The 21,106-nt window shown below is 46.4% G+C and overlaps 1 protein-coding gene across 3 annotated transcripts in view; it reads left to right on the top strand.

The window, feature by feature from the left end:
- Window positions 1–203: 203 nt before the first annotated feature.
- Window positions 204–21,106, top strand: part of Glra1 (glycine receptor alpha 1) — a 90,956-nt gene continuing 70,053 nt past the window's right edge. The window contains exon 1 of one of the 3 annotated variants that reach the window (XM_032912479.1): window positions 204–442. In XM_032912479.1, the coding sequence (XP_032768370.1) occupies window positions 387–442 (56 nt within the window). In that variant the 5' untranslated portion in view covers window positions 204–386. The remainder of the gene's footprint in view (window positions 443–21,106) is intronic. The other 2 variants (XM_032912478.1, XM_032912480.1) reach the window with 2 other exon arrangements.

The raw sequence follows: 21,106 nt of genomic DNA, 5'->3' as shown, positions 1-21,106 counted from the left end.
TGGAGCTGACCATCTCGACAGAAAAACAAGGGTAAAAAGAAGAAGAAAGAAAGAAAAGAAAAGAAGAAAATATACCCACCCCCGAACGTGCCTCCCAGCGCCGCAGGGAGCCTCCAGCGAGTAAAGCTTCAGCCGCGCTCTTCCCGCCCGCAGCCGGGCTGGACGCTCTCCGTGGTGCTGAACCTGCACGACCGCCGCTGTCCGCGGTACCTTAGCTGCCTGGCTGCAATTCTCCCCCCAGCTCTGCCACCTCGTCCCTCTATTCCCTGCCCCCTTAAACATCTGGATTATTACCCCCAGTGGCGTTCTCCGGCTTCGTAAGTGCCCATCGGAAACATCTTTGCACCCCCATAACTCGTGGACTTTACAGCACAAGAATCTGGAAGATGTACAGCTTCAACACTCTGCGATTCTACCTTTGGGAGACCATTGTATTCTTCAGGTACGCGATTTTCTATACTGACCACTATGCTTATGGTGCAAAGGGGGTTCAGGAAGAGTGAAGAGGCTGACTCTACCGCGGCCTCATCAACTGGGGAGGGGGTGCTGTGTGCTGAAGGCCCTTCCATTCCTCTCCTTCCCCCACCCCCCACCCGCAGGGTGTCTGGCTGGTGCGTGTAGGTCCCAGACAGTGGCTGCTCCGGCAGCGGTTTGTCTGTTCTTTGCGGTCTCTCTGCCTGCTGCGCTCCCCGCAAAACTGGGCCCCCCAGGCCCCTTACCCCTCTGCTCATTACCCTTCACTCGACTACGGACTTAAGGGGAAGCTTTACGAGTTTTTTAGTTTAATTGGGACCGCATTCTCTCAAACCGCAGTGCTGGAAACCCCGGGTCTCCCGTCTGGGAGCGAAGTGACAACTAGCGGTGACGCGGAAGGTTGCAGTTGGACTGGCTGGGCACAAAACAGAGCATTCTGTCTCTCTTTTTGTTGTTTTTCTTCGGGGTCAGGGGTTTCTGTAGTTTGGAGCTGGGGAATATCGCAGTTATGACCTCAGCTTGCAAAGCCCTAACATAAGTGCACATCAGACCTATTTAAGAATAGACACTAGAAAATATTTTCCTTTTAAAACTTTGACTCCATCCTCCCTGTTACATGCTTCTTTCCAAACTCTGTTACAGCAGACCCTCCGCTACTCCAATGGGCAGTTCTTATTTATGAATGGATGCCTATCCCTAGGCTCCCCTCACCCACTCACTGACTCCTAATTCTCTGCTTACAGGCTTGGCATTCTTGTGTTAGTCCAAGTGAAAAGTGAAAAATTACATCTTTAGGAAGTATTGAAACAGATAGGCCTTTTGCAAATGGGCAAATCATGCCATCTTCAGAGGTGGTGATGATAAATTCCTTCTATGTGAATTGAAAAATATTCTTCCCAGCTCTGCAGAGATCATTAATCTTCCTCATCCTAGCGTGTCTGCTTCTAATGTTTTACCACTGTGGTGAGTTAATAGGCATTTGAAAAAAGAACCCACTCCGCTTGTTCTAAAAACTAAACGATCACCAAATAAGATCTCCTCTGATCGTAAAACGGAACGTAAGTGTGATTTTATGATACTGCAAGGAGTTGCTGGTTTGACTGATCCATTGGTCGGTGGTACGAATGAGGCCTTCTCTTCCAAGTGACAGTTTCTGAATCTGAGTCTCTCTTCTTCTAGAGATGATGAAGAAAAGACACCCCTCACTTCCCAGGGTTACCCATTGCTAAAGCTTTTAATGCCCTCTTAAAATAATTCTTTAGCATCCCACTGTCCCAACCGCAGCTTAGAACGTAAATAGCCAAATATTTTTTTAAGGGCCTTGTGAGATTTACCTACTTTGTGGAACGGGTGAAGTGGGAGGACTAGAAGAGTCTTGTCCTCTACCCACCCCCATTCCTTTTTTCTTGATGCAATCCTTCATTTCCCTCCCCCAGACATGAGCTTTCACAAAAAAAGGAGAATCGGTCTAAAAGGTCTGCATTGTAATCGCTCAGATAAGGGTGAGGCTCCGCTGTGTTAATTCCTCAAGTGAACTGGTGGTGGCCCAGCAGAGTCTCCCTTCCCCTGTGTGGGTGAAGAAGGCACATGCGAGCAGCAGTGGGCATGATCGAGAACTCGCTGTGCTTGTGAGGAAACAAGAGGCATGACTAGAGAGATCCGGATCATGCTGCTGCGGCGGCAGCGGCACTACCGAAGCAAGAGGACGGCTGCTTCGTTTCAGGAGTTAATGTTCAGACCCTTTGCAATTTCCCAGAGAGATGAAAGGGGGTCACAGGGGAGTTAACCAAGGAAGATGTCCTTGTTCAAATGGCATTTACATCTCTAATTCTTTCATCTTTTAAATTTTAGGCGAGACACACAAAATGCCTTAGAATCAGAGGTAGAGGTAAACAGAGGCCAGCCGAGTTCCCTTGCAGGTTTCGTGAGCATAACTACTCCTTCTCACCAAGGGACAAGCTTGGAGTTAGAATGAGACAGTTTATATTCCCAGGGCCCAGGCCCTTCTTAGATCAAGGGAGGCTTGCCGCTCACCTGTTTGAGATTGCGGAAAAACACGGGGGCCACCAGGGCGATACCTAAGGCCCATCTGTAGGCAACCAGCAAGGAAGCAACATCAACAACAAAACAAACAAAAACATCTGAAGTGAGTGGTGCTGGAGCCTCACGTGCTACCAATGCAGGAAGTGAATGGAGGCCTTGGAAAGGCAGCTGGGGTCCTAGGGGACAGCGTCAATGCAGTGCTCAGTAGCCGTGTCCCCACCAATGCTTGGAAGCAATTTGGCTGAAGTTCCTGCCTTCATGTTAAACAGCCTAACGTTTTAAATTTAATATGCGACACCCTGTGATCCAACAACAGAAATTGTGTGTCACTTGGGAGGGCCTTATATTGACATGGGCTAAAACTAATATTCCTTTAATAACACATTCCCTATTCAACATACCTTGAAACCAAAGGGAGCATGGCTTTGATCCCCAGAGCCCTGACAGAGGCTTATTGCAAGGACAAGACTAATATAACCCCAACAGTTCCTTGCCCCCTCAATAACTCAGACAGACATGAGCTATAAGAATGTTTCTCAGCCCCTGCACCTTTGGCAGTTTGATCCTTGTAATTCTTTGTCATGACATCTGCCCTGTGCATCCTAGCAGTCTGTCTGGTGCCAGTAGCGTTTTTCTCCCTGATCATGACAATCAAAAATGTCTCCGGACACTGCAAACTACCCCAGGGTACAGTGTGAAGAGACAGGATTTTCCAAGTCTTGAAGGACAATAAAAATAAATAAGTTTTTAATCAGCCGCTCTGATGCACTAATCATAATAATGAAAAAGTCGAGTTTGTTTGAGGTAACGACCCCTGGTAAAATACACAGCATGTCCCACTGAAATAGACAGGGTCTAGTTTGAGCTCAGCAAGGAATAAAGACAGAATGGTGTGAACCAAATCATGGGTGATTTTCCAGAAGATCAGCACTTTTTCTTTATGTCCCTCTTGCATTTCCCATCCCGGTAGATGATGTCTGGTGCTGAGGTTTTAGACCCTGTGTGTCAATCACTTGCTAAGAAAGTCGATCAAAACGTTGAAATGAAGATGTTTCTTTCAATTCTAGGATGAGAAAGAACATGATAAATACATTGTTTAATATCTCTATCCCTGTGGAAAGATAAATAATGATTTTCCTGAGATAGGCCCTCCTGGAAAGGTTCCCAAGCTTACCAAGAAGGGCAGACAACCACCTTGATCTTTCTCCCTGGTAACATCTGTGTTCTCCCCAAGTCCTTCCACTGTATTTTTGGGGTACTAAAAAAACGCATCTAGAAGTTTCTGAAATGACCCAAGGACTTTTTCCTAAGGAACTAAGCCTTCGGGGCAAGTCTGCATCAGGGACAGCCAAACTGTCAATCAGGCCACCTGCCCTCTGGAGGCTTAGGAAAGATGGGAAAGAAATGTCGTGATTTCATTCCCAACCGGCAGTTTGAACAAGGCCAATAAATGGAATTGTAAATCTGCACATAACATCTGCATATTTGGGAAATTTATCTTAGGGATGGTCTTATGAAAGGCCGCAGCTAAATGGGGCAGGGGAGAGAGTGGAACAGCTGTGGGGCATGGGTTCTGACTTCCAGAGTCAACTCTGCTCTCATCCTGCAGCACAGTCATAAGAAGGCTCTCCCATGTGGGACTCTATTTTCAACTCAGATGGCTAAACCCAACCCTTGTTAGTTTTCCTCAGCCTCTGAGCAACCCATTATCAAAGATGGGTCTCCCTTTTCACAAAGGTTCCGGATGAACTGGCCCCAGTGGCTACCCTGCCTTCACCAGGTATTAACTAATCATGTGATTGTGTGTCCCGTTCAAAACCAGCTATTCTGCAGTGACACATGCCATCCCTGCAGAGAAGAACCTTTTCTCCTACAGCAGAGGGTCTGCAATGCTTGCCTCCAGGCGGTCTGTGAACAGAGCCTATGACAGCACCACACTGATGTGGTGCCATTAACGTTATGATTTCTAAGATGGATGGCACTGTCTCCTGTGAGCCCGGCTCGAAGGTTCTTCTGCAGGGTTTTAAGTGCTGTGCTTTAGATAGTGCGACCTCAGCCGCAGCAGACCTGGGATCTGGAATTTAACTATTTCAGCATGACCTTGGGAACACTCTGTGACCCTTCTCCCAATCTTTCCCCATATTAGTACAGTTAGGGTTAAAGTCACTGCAGCATATCCCAACTATTACCACAATAATAGTGATGATGATGGTGGTGGTGGTGGTGGTGGTGGTGGTGGTGGTGGTGGTGGTGGTGGTGGTGGTGGTGGTGGTGATGATGATGATGATGATGATGATGATGATGATGACGGTGATGGTGATGATGATGATGATGATGATGATGATGATGATGATGATGATAGCTGTTGCCAGCTACTCCCAGCCTCAGAAGTCAGAAAGAACTGAGGACCTCAATGAACAGCTCCCCTAAGGTGACCGTGGTGACTGACAAAGACTATAAATGTCTTACCTTCCTAGGCTAAGGAATGTTCAGAGTGATGAGATGCTCCACCACTACCTTATCTGAAAAATGATTTGAGGAAGTCAGATTATCTTCTTTCTTTCCGTGACGGTTTAACATTTTATGCCCTCCCCCCAAGGAGAAGCCTAATTTTTTAGTTGTTTACTGAACCCATTCTTGACTCATTTACTCATTGCCATTATTAGCCAAGAGGACACACAACTGTTAGAAACCATCACAGAACAAGGAATGTCTCTCACTGAGTTGATCCAAGATAAAACAACGCCAAGGACCTATGGTGTTTCCTAGTCAGCCCATAAGGTTTGGGCAGAGGTAAATACAAAACTGGCTATAGTCTCTGAGACATTTTATGTAGATTCCAAGTCTTCCTTAAGATCGCACGTACCTCTGATGTACCCACAGCCTCCGTTTTGGGAAACACTAGCTTTGATTTAGCCTATGCGACTGCAAGCGCATAGAGTCCTTTTTAATGCGCACAGAAATTCTGGCTCTAGGGAACTAAGAACTTTCTGGAATCTCTACTGAGTGGTGCAGGAGTTGCCACAATGGTCATGGAGGTCAGGAAAGGGGACTGGAATCTACTTGCCTGGGGATATAGAAATTTACACTGCTTCTATATATTATGAATTTGTAAGTGATTCCTTGCAAAAGAATAAGTGAAGTACAGGTCAGAGACAACCCTGACAACGCTTACAGCTCCTCTCATCCTGGCTCCCAAATTATCTCCTGAAATGTTGGGGCTCAATCAGGCCAAGAGCACATACTTGGTGATATTTTTCTCATTCTTCTAAATAGATCAGATAATAACTAAATTGGGCAACGAACCTACACGCACACAATGTGGCAAAGGATTAGTAAAAGGAAGCCACCTCAGTCATATAAAAACCCGCAGTTAAGGAAGGAAACGGGCTTCGGAATGCACCCGAAGGACACAGAAGAAAATTTACCAATCCACAAATAAAGCCACAGGCACCATTATTGTTCCTGGCACTTACAGCCTCTCTGCCCTGAACTCCAGCTGTCTCCACAAACCCATTCCCTGTAAAGCCTAACACACAACCAAAGACACGCCAGGGTGCCAGCAACTTCATTGAGAAGACAGTTAGAAGGGAACAGTGGCTGGAGGCTAGGAGAGGGGGCTTAGCCCACAGAGCCCAGGCTCTGGAATGTGAGCTCTTAAGAGGGGTGTCTGCAAGCGCCAAAGCTTTTGAAATGGCGTCTAAAGATCCCTTTGTGGTTTCCTGAAGTTGATATTGTCTGAAGCTAATTCGGCACAATTAGATTACCACTCTCAGCCTTTGAATCTGCCTGTTCTGTAGGATCTGTTACTAAATGAGTTTAGCGTCTTAACAGGGTGCTGTTGACAGCCAGGAGGTGGGCCGCAGTCCTCTCTCCCTCTTACAGGACACCCCAGCCATTTCCCATCCTCAGGAGCTACACCCGTTCACTGCAGAGGGTCACACTGTCCCTCCAAGTTAAGGAGTCTAAAGCATCGTGAACTCGAACTGAGCAGATCTCGAAACTGACCTGGCAAAACTAGTTGAGACAGGTCTGTCAAAGAGACAGATCCCAAGACATTGAGAGGTTTGAACTACATAAAGTGTTCTTACGTAGTAAATAATAACACAAAGTTCTTACGTGTAAATAATAACACATGAAGGGGCAACAGCCAAGGCTGGGGGTGACAGAGAGAATTGGGGGATCGATAACCTCACAAGTGCACACAGATCTCCAAACCCTTCGGGTCGTGTACATATGGACAGTTTTGCATATGTCAATCAAACATAAAGATAGTTTTCAGATTTAAACAGCTGGGGGCGGGAAGTGGCTTGGTGGATAAAGCATTGAGTAGAGTCCCCTAGTGTCACAAAGTAGCAACATTTTAAAAGTAAAATACAGATTCCTCACCAGACTACAGTGTCAGGCTCTCCTGGGACGGAACCAGAGACTGAATTGCTCACAGAGGACTTTACATTGAAGCTTTTCAAACTTCCGGTGCACAGCAGGTGCCAAGAGCCTTGCTGGAGATGCTTCTGAGGTCTGGGGACTAAGAATCAGTCTTTCTGCACACCGTCTCATGACCCAAAGGCTAAGATAGATAGAAGGTAGGGGTAGCAAGGTCCTGGGCTATCCCCACTGAGGCTGCATGTGGAGAAGCTCTTTCACTTTGCAAATATAAAGAAAAGATAAAGAAGTTGCTTGCAGGGGACAGGACTCCCATCAGTCACACATCATCCCCTAAACTTACGCCCTGTGTGTTCTGTGCAAAACCTGTATGCCCTGATGATGCATGGTGTCTCCCTTGAAGTTCTGCCTCCCTCTCCTAAACATAAGCACAACTCATGACAGAGCTCCTCTCCTGAGCACCCAACCCTATCCTGAGATGGTGCTGCAGTCCCTGAGCTTTTGTGCAACTGCAGCTCTCATCCACACACCACAGTCATGCAATAGAAGGATGCAGAGAGAAAGAGAGGCACCCAATGGATGGGAATGGCATCTGGGCCCCAGAGGACTTAGGACACTGCAATGAGCATATGTGGAGACTGAGGGAGCAGTGAATCTGATGTCAGAAAGGACTGGGGAAGGGGGGAAGGAATCGGATCACTCACCCAGCTTCCTAGGCACCTGATCCAGCATTCACTAGAGTCTTGCTTGGGACTCCCAGAGGTTTGGAAGGCTCTCCACCATCCCACCATTGTTCTGTCCCCAGGACCATGTCCTTCCTTCTGCACCCCTTTGACTTAACCACCTTTCCAGGGAGTCTGTTGCTAACTCATACCCATGAGAGCGACTACTCTGTTCTGTGTGTGTTTGTCACTATGTGTTCTCTTCTGCAGCCCTCCCCAGCTCCAGAGGACTGCGGCAAGCTGCCCTGCTCCTGCAGTAGCACCTCAGTTTGCAGAGTAAGCTGCCCAATCACCCAATCCCATTAGAAAAACAGTTCCAGGACAGTAGTACCTACCCCACAGCAGAGATGAAAGAACTGAGGCTTAGAAGGAAAATGTGGTTAGCCTTTGGGTGATGCAAGAAACCTGACAGATTATCACAGGGTAAAGCCAGGTACTGTGATGTGTGCCTGTGATCCTAGCACAGGGGACGCTGAGAAAGAAGGACATGAGTTCAAAACCACCTGGCCTACATAATGAGGAGGAGTTGGCAATTTCCCATCAGGCCTTGGAGATTACAGAGACTTATCACGTATTCTTCTCAAGAGGTAGACATTCTTCCTCTTGTGGCTAATTATTTTTAAGTGACTATGCTTGTTTGTTTTGTGCACACTTATTTATGTGTGTGCAAACATGTATAGGCCACAGCACAAGCTATGGAGGTTATAGGGCAACTTGCAAGGATCTGTTCTTTCCTTTCACCATGTGGGTTCCACGGCTCAAACTCAAGTTGTGAGACATAGTGTTAAGCACTTTTACCACCGCAGCCATCTCACTGGCCCCTCTGAATCATTGTATCCTTATACTATATACACACAGCCTCCTTTTTAAACAGTCTAATGCTAGGAAGAAGCCAGACATCCTTGCCTACAGCAACAGTGACTTTAATCTCTCAAACTTACATACTCGGGGAGTTTTGTGGGTACTGAGCTAGAAGTCTTTCCTCTCTATCAGGGATCAAAGAGGAGATACCTGTAATCGCAGCATTTGGAAAGCTGAGGCAGAAGGATTACCATGAATTCAAGGCCAGCCTGGACTACATAGTGAGTTCTAGGCCAGCCTAGGGTATACAGTGAGTATATAGAGTGGCTGTTCTCTTCAGCCCTAAAAAGGGAAAGTGGAAGAGGAGAGAGAGAGAGAGAGAGAGAGAGAGAGAGAGAGAGAGAGAGAGAGAGAGAGAGAATGTGCTCTAAGCCCTTTCAGCTGTTTTCTTCCTTGGCTATGTTTGCTCATGCATTGCGCACCTATATACACATCTGTGTAAGCATCAAGCTGTGCACTCAGTACACCATCATCCACAAAACCACATTGCCCATTTAATTCTGCTGTCTTGTGAAGTGTCCAGGTATCTGGAAATCCTCACCTGCTGCAGCATCAGTTTCAGCTCAGTCATTGCTCTCTCAAGATTGTCACTGTTATGGGTCCCTTCATTCCTACCCTCCTCCATATTGCTATGCACTGACACTGGTTAGCCAGTCCTAAATTATGTGTCTTTGCAAACACACATGACATTTCCCAGAGAAAGAAGGAATTCGGAAGAGGGAACCTCCTCCTCTGGCGCTTGCAGAACACACATTTCACACAGATGTTTGATACTGCAGTGTAATAATCCTTCCCCAGCCTTCTCTCTGCCCTCTCTCATGATGCCCCATCTCAGCATGGGTAGCAAGAGCAAATCAACAATAATCACTAGTATTTATTGAGTGCTTATTGAAGGCTGGGTACGGTGTTGACATCATGTGCCTGGTCTCACAATTCCCACAGGAATCCTAAGATGCAGGTACTATTTAACACAATCCCCAATTTTATAGGTGACAAAACCGAGGCATAAAAACGATTATGTAACTTTCCTAAGTGACAGTTAGTGCTCTAGAAAGCACTTGGAGGGCTGGCGATGTGGTTCAGTTGGTAGAGTACTTGCCTAACACACACAAGGCCCTGGGTTTTATGCCTTGCAGCCAATAAAACACGGTAATGGTACACACCTGTAATCCAAGTACGTGCAGGAGAATCAAGAGTTCAAGTCATCCTTAGCTACAGAGCAAGCTTGAGGCCAGGCTGGTCTACATGATATCTTATTTCAGAGTGAAAGAAACAAACACAAAGAGAAAGAAAGAAAGAAAGACACTCTTCCTTCTCTCTCTCTCTCTCTCTCTCTCTCTCTCTCTCTCTCTCTCTCTCTCTTCCTCTCCTGGATTGACACGATAAAAAAAAAAGAAAGAAAGAAAGGAAGAAAGAAAGAAAGAGAGGGAAAGAAGGAAGGAAAGAAAGAAAACAAAAGAAAGAAGAAAAAGGAATAAAAGAAAGAAAGAAAATAGTGAAAAAAAGAGAAGAAGGTAGGGAAAAGAAAGGGAAGGGAGGGAAAGAGAGAGGAGGGAGAGAAGAGGAAAAGGAGGAGAAATAACAGGAAAAAAGAGATGGAGAGGAGAGGAGAAGGACTAGGAGGGGAGGGGAGGGTGAAAGGAGAGGAGAGATAAGGGAAAGAGAGGGGAGGGGGGACAGGAAAGGAAAGACACTACCTTTGACCCCACACTTCACCAGGAGGAGTCAGGAGACACTGAAGCACATGAGGAAGATGCATGAGACAAGTTCTGTCTCTCATAAGAATCACGACCAATTCCTTGCAGGCGTGTATAGATAGTAACAGTGTCCTTGACTTGTGCACACAGGGGAGTTTCCGACCTTCATCCCTTCTGCAGAAGTCCCCAAATCATCTGAATGGAAGAGCTATCTAGATGGTGGCAGCAAGTTCTTGATCAAGAGCTCAAGCAGGGCAGCAAGCACTCTAGCCTGGAAAAGAATATTAAGAACTATTGGTGCCCTGTTTGAGGATCAAAACCCTGTGCAGCCACACAGTCAAACTCCATCATGGAGGATCAAGTATCCTTAGTGTACCCTTAACTTCTGGATGAGAGTTTGGAGCGGAAACCCTGCCTCAGGTGCTGTCCATCTCATCCTATGCCTCCGAATTTGACTGCCAGAAAATAGAGTCAACAGTCTCTTCAAAACCTCTCTAGACCATGAGGCTGGGTGGCCAGGTGCCACAGGTGACTGGGACAATGCACAGGAGGTGCATAAGGGTGAGGGTAGCCCTCCTGAGTCCCCCTGGCTCTACCATCTGTTCTTAGCATTCCTCCGAGCTACACAGAGACATCCCCCATATGCCTCTAGCAGTCTGGAAGTGGAAGGAAAATAATCAATTCACACCAAGTCTCTGCCAATCAACTCTTGGAACAGACCTGCCACTGTGTTCCTTTATCTTTTTCTGTTATAAACATTATAATTTGTTTGCATTAAGCAACCTAAGAAAGAATGGTGAGGACCAAAATACACAGGATTCTTATTCCCCGGGGATGAATTGTGTAACAGTTTGATATCCATCCTTTCTAAGCCTGTGGGCTCCCCAGAGCTATGCTGTTAATCCAAACTCGTTATTCATCCCCAATGTGTGGATGAATGGTGTTCGTCTCAAACCTGCAGTCTGTAGCGTGCAGGACCATCATGGTTCCAGTAGCTGCACTGACTTTCCCTTGAGCTCACCCTCCAGCTTGTGCCATGAAGCTCCCACCTCTGTTTCTATACCCTTAACATCACACAAAGCTACTCCCAAGCCACAGTTGTCCATGAGTCCCTGCTCTGGACCCTCGGTGCCCCCTACCATAAAACTGGAAAGAGCAGCACCTTCAGAGGCACTGAAGACACTTCTGCATTGGAATGTGGCTGATCAGAGATCCCGCTTTCCTTGTCAGGGGATCACGGCCACTTCTCAGCCTTTCTCTATCTCAAGTGTCCTATCATTGAGGGACGGGGAGATGTAGCTCAGTGAGTCTACCTGATATAAAGCTTGCCATCCCAGCACTCAGGAAGTGGAGGTACAAAGGCCAAGAGTTCAAAGTCATCCTGGGCTACATACCAAGTTCCCGGCCAGACTGAGCTACATGAGACTTTTTCTCAAAAAAAAAAAAAACTATTTCAATAGCTAGGAATAGTGACTGAAGTTCATTTTAAACATACTTTTATGTTCTACATAATTCTTTTATGTAGAAGAGATTTTGCCTGAGATCCTATCCGTACCTCAAGATGCAACTCTAGCTTCCCTTCCTTCATGGGCACCCCCTGGGTAGCTACTGCTCCTACCACTAACTGAGCCTGAAATCACCTTTCAAACATCCCTGAAAACCCGGCTGGAGAGCTGGCTTAGGAGAGCGCACTCTAGCCTGGAGCCTGCGGCACCTGCCTTTAATCCCTGCACTAGAAAGACAAAGGCGGGTGAGTCTTGGTGAGTTCAAGGCCAGCCTGGTATACAGAGAGTTCTCCAGGTTAGCCAGGACTACACCAAGAAACTTGCCTTAAAAAACAAAACAAGCAAAAAAAAAAAAAAAAAAACCACAAAGAAGAGCACACACCACTCTTCCAAAGGACCTGAGTTCAAGTCCCAGCACCCTCATCTAGGGTTTCATAAGCACCTGTACCTCCAGTTCCAAGGGAATCTGACATTTTGACCTTGGTGGGCACCCCAACACACAGTGACACATACATTTAACCAAAAGTAAAGAAAGTCAAAAACAAAAATATTTTTAAGTCCTTGAAAATGTAAGCATTACCCCCAGCCCTCAGTTTGGACAAAGTGGCTTCCAGTCTTTCTAGCTTAATCACTGGAATAAAAGCCCCTCAAGAACCAAGCTGTTCCCCTTGGTGCCTCCCAAAGTTTCAATTTGCCCTTCTTGCCCCTCATGAGCTGTGCCGTCCCTGTGGCTTTCGGTACATCACACAGTGTTTGTTGCTCTGTCAGTGTATGTCTGTTCACAGCCTCCTGTCAGAGGGTAGGCATAAGCCCAGGACCTGGAGGACTCCACCCAAGCAATCCAAAAGCACTGCCGTATCTCACCATGACCCCCTTCTGCTCAATAAGTGAGTCACGGAGAGAGGATGAGTTAAGAGTGGTGACTCCATCCTGGCTCTGACACAGCTCTAGGAAGTCCTTCGGGCTTTTGTCTCACAGCCTGCCCAGGGCCTATCTGAGCTCTGGGCCTCCCCAAATGTCTGAGTCATTTCAGATAAGATAAAATTGCTTCCCATCACGTGCCCAGACGTACAGAAAAGCCCCTTCCATGGAGCAAAACAAACTTTCCAAGGCGGCATTCTCTGTGGCCATACTATCCTGAAGGCGTGTGATGTCATCAGAAATGGTTTCACTTCTAAGGAAGGCATGGGCTTCCTTGGAGCTTCCTCTCCGCGACCTAAAATAAAATAGATACAGAAAAGAAAATTTCTCTACAGGAAAAGGGACACAGTGCTGTCCGGAGAGAAGAGCTTAAAGAGTTGTGTTTTTGGTTTTTGGTTTTTGGTTTTACTTCAACACCTAAAGAGCTACGCTTCCAGAAAGATAACAATGAAGCTAATGTGTGTGTGTGTGAGTGTGTGTGTGTGTGTGTGTGTGTGTGTGTGTGTGTGTGTGTGTAGAAGCCAGGGTACAGGTATCAACCATTCTCTTTTTTGACATGGAGTCTCTCACTGGCTAGGGACTCACCAAGTAGACTAGACTGGCTCACCGATGAGTCACGGAAATGCTCCTGTCTCCACCTTCTCAGAGCTAGGATTATACAAACACAGGCCAGCACACCTGGCTTTTTCTTAACGTGGCTTCTGGGTCTGGATGCTTAAGAGGCGAGCAGTCTACTTCCTGCGCCACCTCCCCAGCCCTCTGCCGTAACTGAGTCTTGGGTTTTCCACACCTAAGATGAGCTGAGACTACATTGAGATGATGGCCCTTCCAGCTGCCGTGGCATAAGGCTTCATTTCAGCTGGTAGCAGGAGGTCCTGGTAATGCCATGTGTTGGATGTGGAGCAAGATCGTTTGAAGGATTCTGATGCCAGCATTGTCCTCCTCGGTGACATGAAGCTAGTAATCGCTATCTGACAGATCACTGTTTATGTTGAATGACAGGTGGCCAGCAGAGTGTGGGTTTTGCCTGTGGTACCTGGGCATCATGCAAAGCAAGAAGGGCCAGCACAATGACCGTTTAAAGAGGGCTGGGTGCCAAGGGAGGGCAGAACATAGGGGAATCCAACTGGCTGGAGGCAGGGGCACAGTAGAAAGATGGAGACAGTTTCATGAGACTCGAGAGAGTTAAACTGGGCCATAGGAAATGACTAATTCACAGGGAGCAATAAATGCAGAGAAAGAGAGGCGAACAGAAGAGAAAGGACAAGGATGGACAGTTCTAAGCTCTGTCACCCAGCTTCAGCCTGCTCACACTCTGCCTGTCCCCTCCCAGTGGCCTTCTATTCAGCTGAAAGTGGGTCACTTCTTCACTCTAAAAAAAAAAAAAAAAAAAAAAACAACTAGTTCCCACTAGAAGCCGGCTATTATCCTAAGTTACAAGGAGAGACATGTGGACGAACAGTAGAGTTCTGGCCTCAGAACACTTCCATCCAGAGGGGCTTAAATACCAAGCTAAGTGAACAACTGAGTAAAACTGAGTAAATGAGTGCTTTTGAGTCTGTGGCTCAATCACTGACTGGTTTGCTGCACAGACATAAGGACATGACTTTGATCCCCAGAATGTGCATAGAAAGCTGGGTACAGTGTGGACCTGAGGAGGCAGACAAGAGGACACCCAAAGCCCATGGGCTGGCCAAGTCAGGCCAAGTGGTGACCTCTGTGTTTAGTGAAAAACCCTATCTCAAAAAATAATGTGGAGATACACACACACACACACACACACACACACATACCTGCACACACACACACCTGCATACATATACACACACCTGTACACACACACCTGCATACACACACACACCTGCATACACACACACACCTGCACACACACACCCTGCACACACACACACCTGCACACACACACACCTGCACACACACACATACCTGCACACACACACACCTGCACACACACACACATACACCTGCACACACACACCTTTACACACACCTGCACACACACACACCTGCATACACACACACACACTGCACACACACACACACCTGCACACCCACACCTGCACACACACACCTGCACACACACCCCTGCACACACACACCTGCACACACACACCTGCACACACACACACCTGCACACACACACACACCCACACACACACACACACACACCTACACACACACACACCACACACACACACACACACACACACACACCCACCCACACACACCTGCACACACACACACACACCTGCATACATATACACACACCTGTACACACACACCTGCATACACACACACCTGCACACACACACACCTGCCTACATATACCCACACCTGTACACACACACCTGCATACACACACATACCTGCACACACACACACACACCTACATACACAATAACAAGTATATAACACACATACAGTAATTTCAGAGCCTGGTAGCATTACAAAATCAATGAATCAGGAAAATGGGCCAGAGCTCACAAAGGTTTGCCTTGAGGTGTCTACTCTTTCACCCACGCCCCTCTTCTCTCTGAGCCTATGATACAGGGAGATGGGCAGATGGGAGAAAATTATATTTTCCTACAGATGAGGAAGTTAAGAGACTGACAGGAGACCAATGTCATATGACCAGAAAGAAGCACAAAGTGATCCCATTCCATGAAGGAAAGTCAAAATATCCAAAATAGGGACCAATAAAATGGCTCTGTGGGTAAAGACGCTTTCTGCCAAGCCTGACCTCCTGAGTTTGATGCCTAAAACCCACATGATGGAAAGAGAAAACTGATTCCACAAGTTATTCTCTGACTGCCATACATGCTCACATACATATATACATGCATACATACATACACATACATGCATACATACTTACATATATACATACATACATATATACATACATTCATATATACATACACACACATACAAACACATATATACATACACACATATACATACATACACATACATTCATACATGAATGTAATAAAAATCTGCTTAATATCCAATAATGAGATTGAATGGGAAACTCAAGCATCAAAGAAGTATATTTGGTAAGAAAAAAAACCACTTTCATTTTTTAATGTGGTTAAGAGTTCTCATGTGAGGGGTGAAGTACAGAGACATGGATCCAAATTAGTTTATAGGCACCGTCTCTTGAGAATGAGACTGTGGGAGACTCTTATTCCTGGGATTAAATGGTTCTACAATGCTTGGAGGTTTCACCGAAATACAAACTGTTTTTTAAATGTGAATTTTTTTTTCAAGACAAGGTTTCTCTGTGTAGCCCTGGATGTCCTGGAACTCACTTTGTAGATCAGGCTGGCCTCGAACTCACAGAGATGTGCCTGCCTCTGCCTCTGCCTCCTGAGTGCTGGAGTTAAAAGCCTGTGCCACCACATTCAGCTAAAATAAAATATATTTGAAGGAAGAGAACATCAGAGAGTAGGAACTTGGAGGCGTGTGGTGGAAGCAGACACCCATCGTAAGAGGGTAAAGACGACCTGAGCCAAACGGGGAAAAGGCAGATCCAAAATGGTGACAGCCTGAGTTAACTGCAGTTCACCCTGGAGTAAATGAGCCTAAAGACTGAGAGCCTTTGCTATATCTGCAGAGATTTCTGAGCAGCTAAAAGCTGCTTTCCCCACTGAAGTCATAATGCTGGAAGTACAAAGCCATTGGAGGATGTTAGGCCACGGACTTGGGTGTTTATTAATTTTGTGTGTTGGTGTGTGTATGCACATGTGAGTCAGGGTTTGGGTGTACACATGTCTGTGCATACATATGGAGCCAAGAGGACAGCCTTAATTGTAGTTCATCATAGTCTATAAGACTCTGAGACAGGCCTTCTCATCAGCCTTGGACTCACCAATTATATTAGGCCGGCCTGCTAGAGAGCCCCGGGGATCCTCCTGTCTCTGCTTCTGCATGGCTATAATGACAAGCACATGCTAGGATGTAATGATGCTAGGAAGCAGATGATATAGGTAGGTTCTGGACTCCAGCTCAAGTCCTCGCACTTGCATGACAGGCACATTACCAAATTAGCTATCTCCTCAGCACAAGACTTGCTTGGTACTTGAGAACAAAGTGCTGGCCAAGACACATTCTTAATGAGGTAACTGGAGTCTTACCTAATATGGAGGGCTAATTCATAAAACCTTGAGAGAGAGGAGTAATGAGAGGAGGAAGGAGAACTAAGCTAAAGATTGAAAGAATTCTCTTGCCCAGTGCCTCCCATTCCAAAGGAGGACTAAGGCCACAGCAGAGTCCCTTCTCCAAAACCACACTGGATTAGTGTCCAGACCAGACTAGAGCCTAGGACTCCATGTCTCATTCGCATGACAATGTTCCCCAACATCCAACAAGATTTCTGCTGGTCCGTGCAGATGAAGAGCGAAGGTGAGGGATAATCATCCCGTTTTCATCATCAAGAATTTTACTTTACAATGACAAGTTTGCCTTATGGGCAAGAATTCCCCTAAGTAAGGCTTCTTATCATTAGTAGCATTAGCAAATAACACATGAATACGGCCAGTCATACATCAGGAAGTTTTTGAATGCTCCATGTTTGTATCTCCATGGTTGAGCACCCACTTAGCAAGTGCAAAGCCCTAGAATCAGTTCCTAGCACCCTAACCAGATAAGTACTCCAGGTAAACAACTGTTTAATTTAATAGCAACCCCATGAAGTACGACCGACTATCACCACCAATATTTGGATGAAAAGCCTAACTCAGAACTCCTTTAATTCAGCTTACTTATTCAAGTTCAAAGTTTTATATGGAAAAGTCGTCCTCCTTCTGGATACGTTGTTTTGCCCATTCGATGAGGTAGAATGGAAGGGAAGACCCCGAGAAGGAAAAGTAAGGGACTCTGCCCAAATCACAGACTCGTCTAGTGGGAAAGGAAGGCGATAACTTGGTGACAGGCTTTCCCCCACCCCAGTCCTGCTACAACAAATTCCAGGTTTCCTTTTGATCTAGCACCACGAGATTTGGAACTCAGGTTCGGTTCCCTTCACCCAACTCTTGCCCATCTGTTACTCCAGTTCCAAGGAATCTAGCACCCTCTTCTGGCCAACACATGGTGCACAGACACACAAGCAAGCAAACCACTCATATACAATTTTATTTTCTTAAAAAAAATCATTTTTTAAAAAAAACACAAAAGAAGGTTAAAGATGTAGGTCAATTGGTACCCAACATGCAGAGGACCCTGGATTGGATCTCCAGCACCACATAGGTCAAGTACACAACTGTACTCCCAGCACTAGGTAGGTAGGGACGACTTGTTCAAAAGTCAGGAGTTCAAGGTCATCCTCAGCTACATAGAATATCTAATGCCAGGATGGGCTATCTGAGATTCTGCCTCAAAAACTATTTGTTCATTTATATTTTTAAAAGATTTTCTTCATTCTTAATCATGCATATTTAGGGGAGACACTGTGAGCACATGAGTGCTAGTTGCAGAGGTGTGTGATTTCTCTGTGACCCGAATTTCAGGCAGTTGTAAAACACCATGTGGAAGCTGGGCAGTGGTGGCACACGCCATTAATCCCAGCACTCAGGAGGTAGACGCAGGCGGATCTCTGAGTTCAAACCCAACCTGGTCTACACGGTGAGTTCCAGGACAACCAGGGCTACCCAGAGACACCCTGTCTCAGAAAACAAAGAAGACACTATGTGGATGCTGAAATTGAACTTAGGTTCTCTGGCAGAGCAGTGAGCACTCTTAAGTGCTAAGGCCCTCAAAGGGTAATATTTAATCAATGCATTAGAAAAATACACAAGTGCATAGTAGAGGCCTGGTCCCAGCACCCTCCATCTCTGCTCCTCTGTAGATCACAGGGCCAAGTAAAATTCCAGCTCCTACTTGAACAGTGGCCAGAAACTCATCCAACCTCAGGCAGCCTCTTCCATTACGGGAAAGCTCTGACAGTGAGACTATCCTATCCTTGGGTACATGAAGCAGCCACACTCTGAACGTCCCACTCGCTTGGCCTGGTTTGCTTAGAACAAGCCTACAAAACTACAGAAGCAGAACACTGCTGGGGCCGGGGAGATAGCTCAGTCCATAATGTGCCTGTTGTATAAGCATAAGGGCCCAGGGTCTGATCCAGACAGCCCACATAAGAAGCCTGGTATGATGACACGCACTTGTAATCCCAGCGTGGAAGATGCCGAGAGAAACGGATCCCTGAGGCTCACTGGCCTGCTAGCCTAACCTACTCCCAAACCAATGAGATCCTGTCTCAAAAGATCAAGATGATAGTGCCTGGGGAATGATAACTGACGGTGACCTCTCGCCTCCACATACACCCACACACCACAAACACACACATATAAACAAATTCATGTATGTAAGTACACACACACACACACACACACACACACACACACACACACACCCCTATCTGGTCCTGCTCCTACCCTGCCACCTACAGGCCAAATAACTTCTGACACATCACTTCTGCCTCTCGCCGCTTAGTCCCCTCCTCTCTACAACAGGAATACAAACACATACCTCACAGAGCATCTTGCAGAAGAAAAATAGCTAATATTTGCAAACGGCTTAACTCAGTGCCTGGAAAAATAGAAAAAGGCTTCCAGACCATTGTTTCATTGAGTCAGGTCCCTGCCTCCCCACAACAGCCCAGCACACTGGTCCCTTTTGCCCAAGTCTTCTCTCAGCCAAACATCCAGAGTCCTTAATTATTCCTTATAGGTCAATTTCAAGTTTGTTTACCAGCCCAGTTGTTCCTTTCTGGATCTGTTCCAGATGCTAATATCCCTCTTAAAATGCAGGGCCTACAACCGAACACAATAAATTAGCCAAGATTTGAAGTGCAGCCCACATCCAGCAGTCCCTGCCCTCCCTGCCTCTTACAGGCCTTAGATTCTCCTGGGGTTCTCAGAATGAAGAGTCTTAATCTAGGCTGGAATCAAATTGCAGTGAAGCCCACCTACACCTTCTGCAGGACTCTGAACTCGTGGTGATGGTTATCAGACAAACCAAGCTCTTTGTGCCCGGCACTACAGTCAGCACTGAAGATATATTTTCTTACTTAACCCTAACAGTCCTGGAGGGCACTCTGTTAGCATCATTGTTTTCCTGCCAATAAATGGTCTTATGAGACTGAAGGGACTTGCCCAAGGTCACCTCGTGATTAAAGGCAGGATCCACATCGGGTTCTGCGCATGGTCTTCCTGTGTCTTGAGTGTTCAAGGACATGAGGACTATCGGGATGAAAGCAAGAGCAGAGAAAGCGACACAATGTGCCACACCATGTGGGCATCCGAACCATCTGCCAGAGAGGCCACCCCATTCTCGTGAGCATGCATCAGTGACTGTGGTTACCTGGGCAATAGGAGCAAGTGCCTGGGAAGACAAGTTAGAGGGGCCATCTCCCTTCTTGTCAACCAGCACCATAAAAAATTAGAAAGTATTCTAATGTTCTGCTCGGGATGGTGCTGAAGGTCAGATGGGGTGGGGGCTCGGTCTTACTGTTACAGCCTTCTACCTCAGAAACATACCCAGCCGTGGACTCGCCAGCTTTGTTTCTACGAGAGGAGCAAAGATTTGTCACAGTGGGACTTTCAACATGACTTGTAACAAGCTTGACAATACTGCCAAAAGTTTTTTGGTTTGCTCTTCAAGAGAGATCCTGAGGCATGGGGCTATTTGAGTAACAGATACATCAGAAGTCACTAATGCTGTAGATAGCCAAACAGTAGAAGCATAATGGTGTCTCTTAGGTGAGTTCAGGTCCACAAGACAGGGGAGGACATTTTAGAGGAAGGGGCAGGGAGTCAATAAAACTCTCCCTTATTTAGCCCCAGTAAGCCATTGTGTAGTTAGCCAATGAGCAGTCAGATGATTGGCAGATATTCTTCCTGGCTTTCCATTACTGGGGCTCCACGGGACAAAGGAGGCAAGAATCTAAAGAGACAACTTACTTTAGTTTGAAAACTAAGTAATTACTACAGCTACTGGAATTGTCATGGCTTATCCAAAATGGAGGCGCTTTCCAAAATGGTGTGACCCTGGCAACCATTGTCTGTGCCAATCCACAGAAGGACCAGGGAATGGACAGGCCGACAGACAGACAGAGATGCTGGCATGTGCTGGCATTTAAACACACTCTAGAATCATTAAGCATGATTCTAAAGATTTGGTAATGAGGGGGTGGTGGACAGGGGGATGCTCATTCAGAATCTCCCATGAAAAACCCAGAAAGAAAACTATCAATACAGAGGGAAGAAAAACTAGAAGAAATTTACCAGTATGCCATCCAAAGAATTCGTGATGACAGACAGGGTCCTAGGCCTGGGATCCGGGTGGGTTCCATTTTTATTGCATCCTCATAGGAGTTTTCCAACACTTGTCTATCGCCTCCTTCTGTGGAACAAAATGCCGTGCTTTTAAAGCACTGCACAGCGCTGAGTTGAAGGCCAACAGCCAGCTGACGGTTGGG

Source organism: Rattus rattus, chromosome 9, assembly GCF_011064425.1.
Source record: "Rattus rattus isolate New Zealand chromosome 9, Rrattus_CSIRO_v1, whole genome shotgun sequence".
Classification (NCBI taxonomy): Eukaryota; Metazoa; Chordata; class Mammalia; order Rodentia; family Muridae; genus Rattus; species Rattus rattus.
The sequence above is the reverse complement of the archived record's forward strand: the minus strand, read 5'-3'. Positions and strand labels throughout refer to the sequence as shown.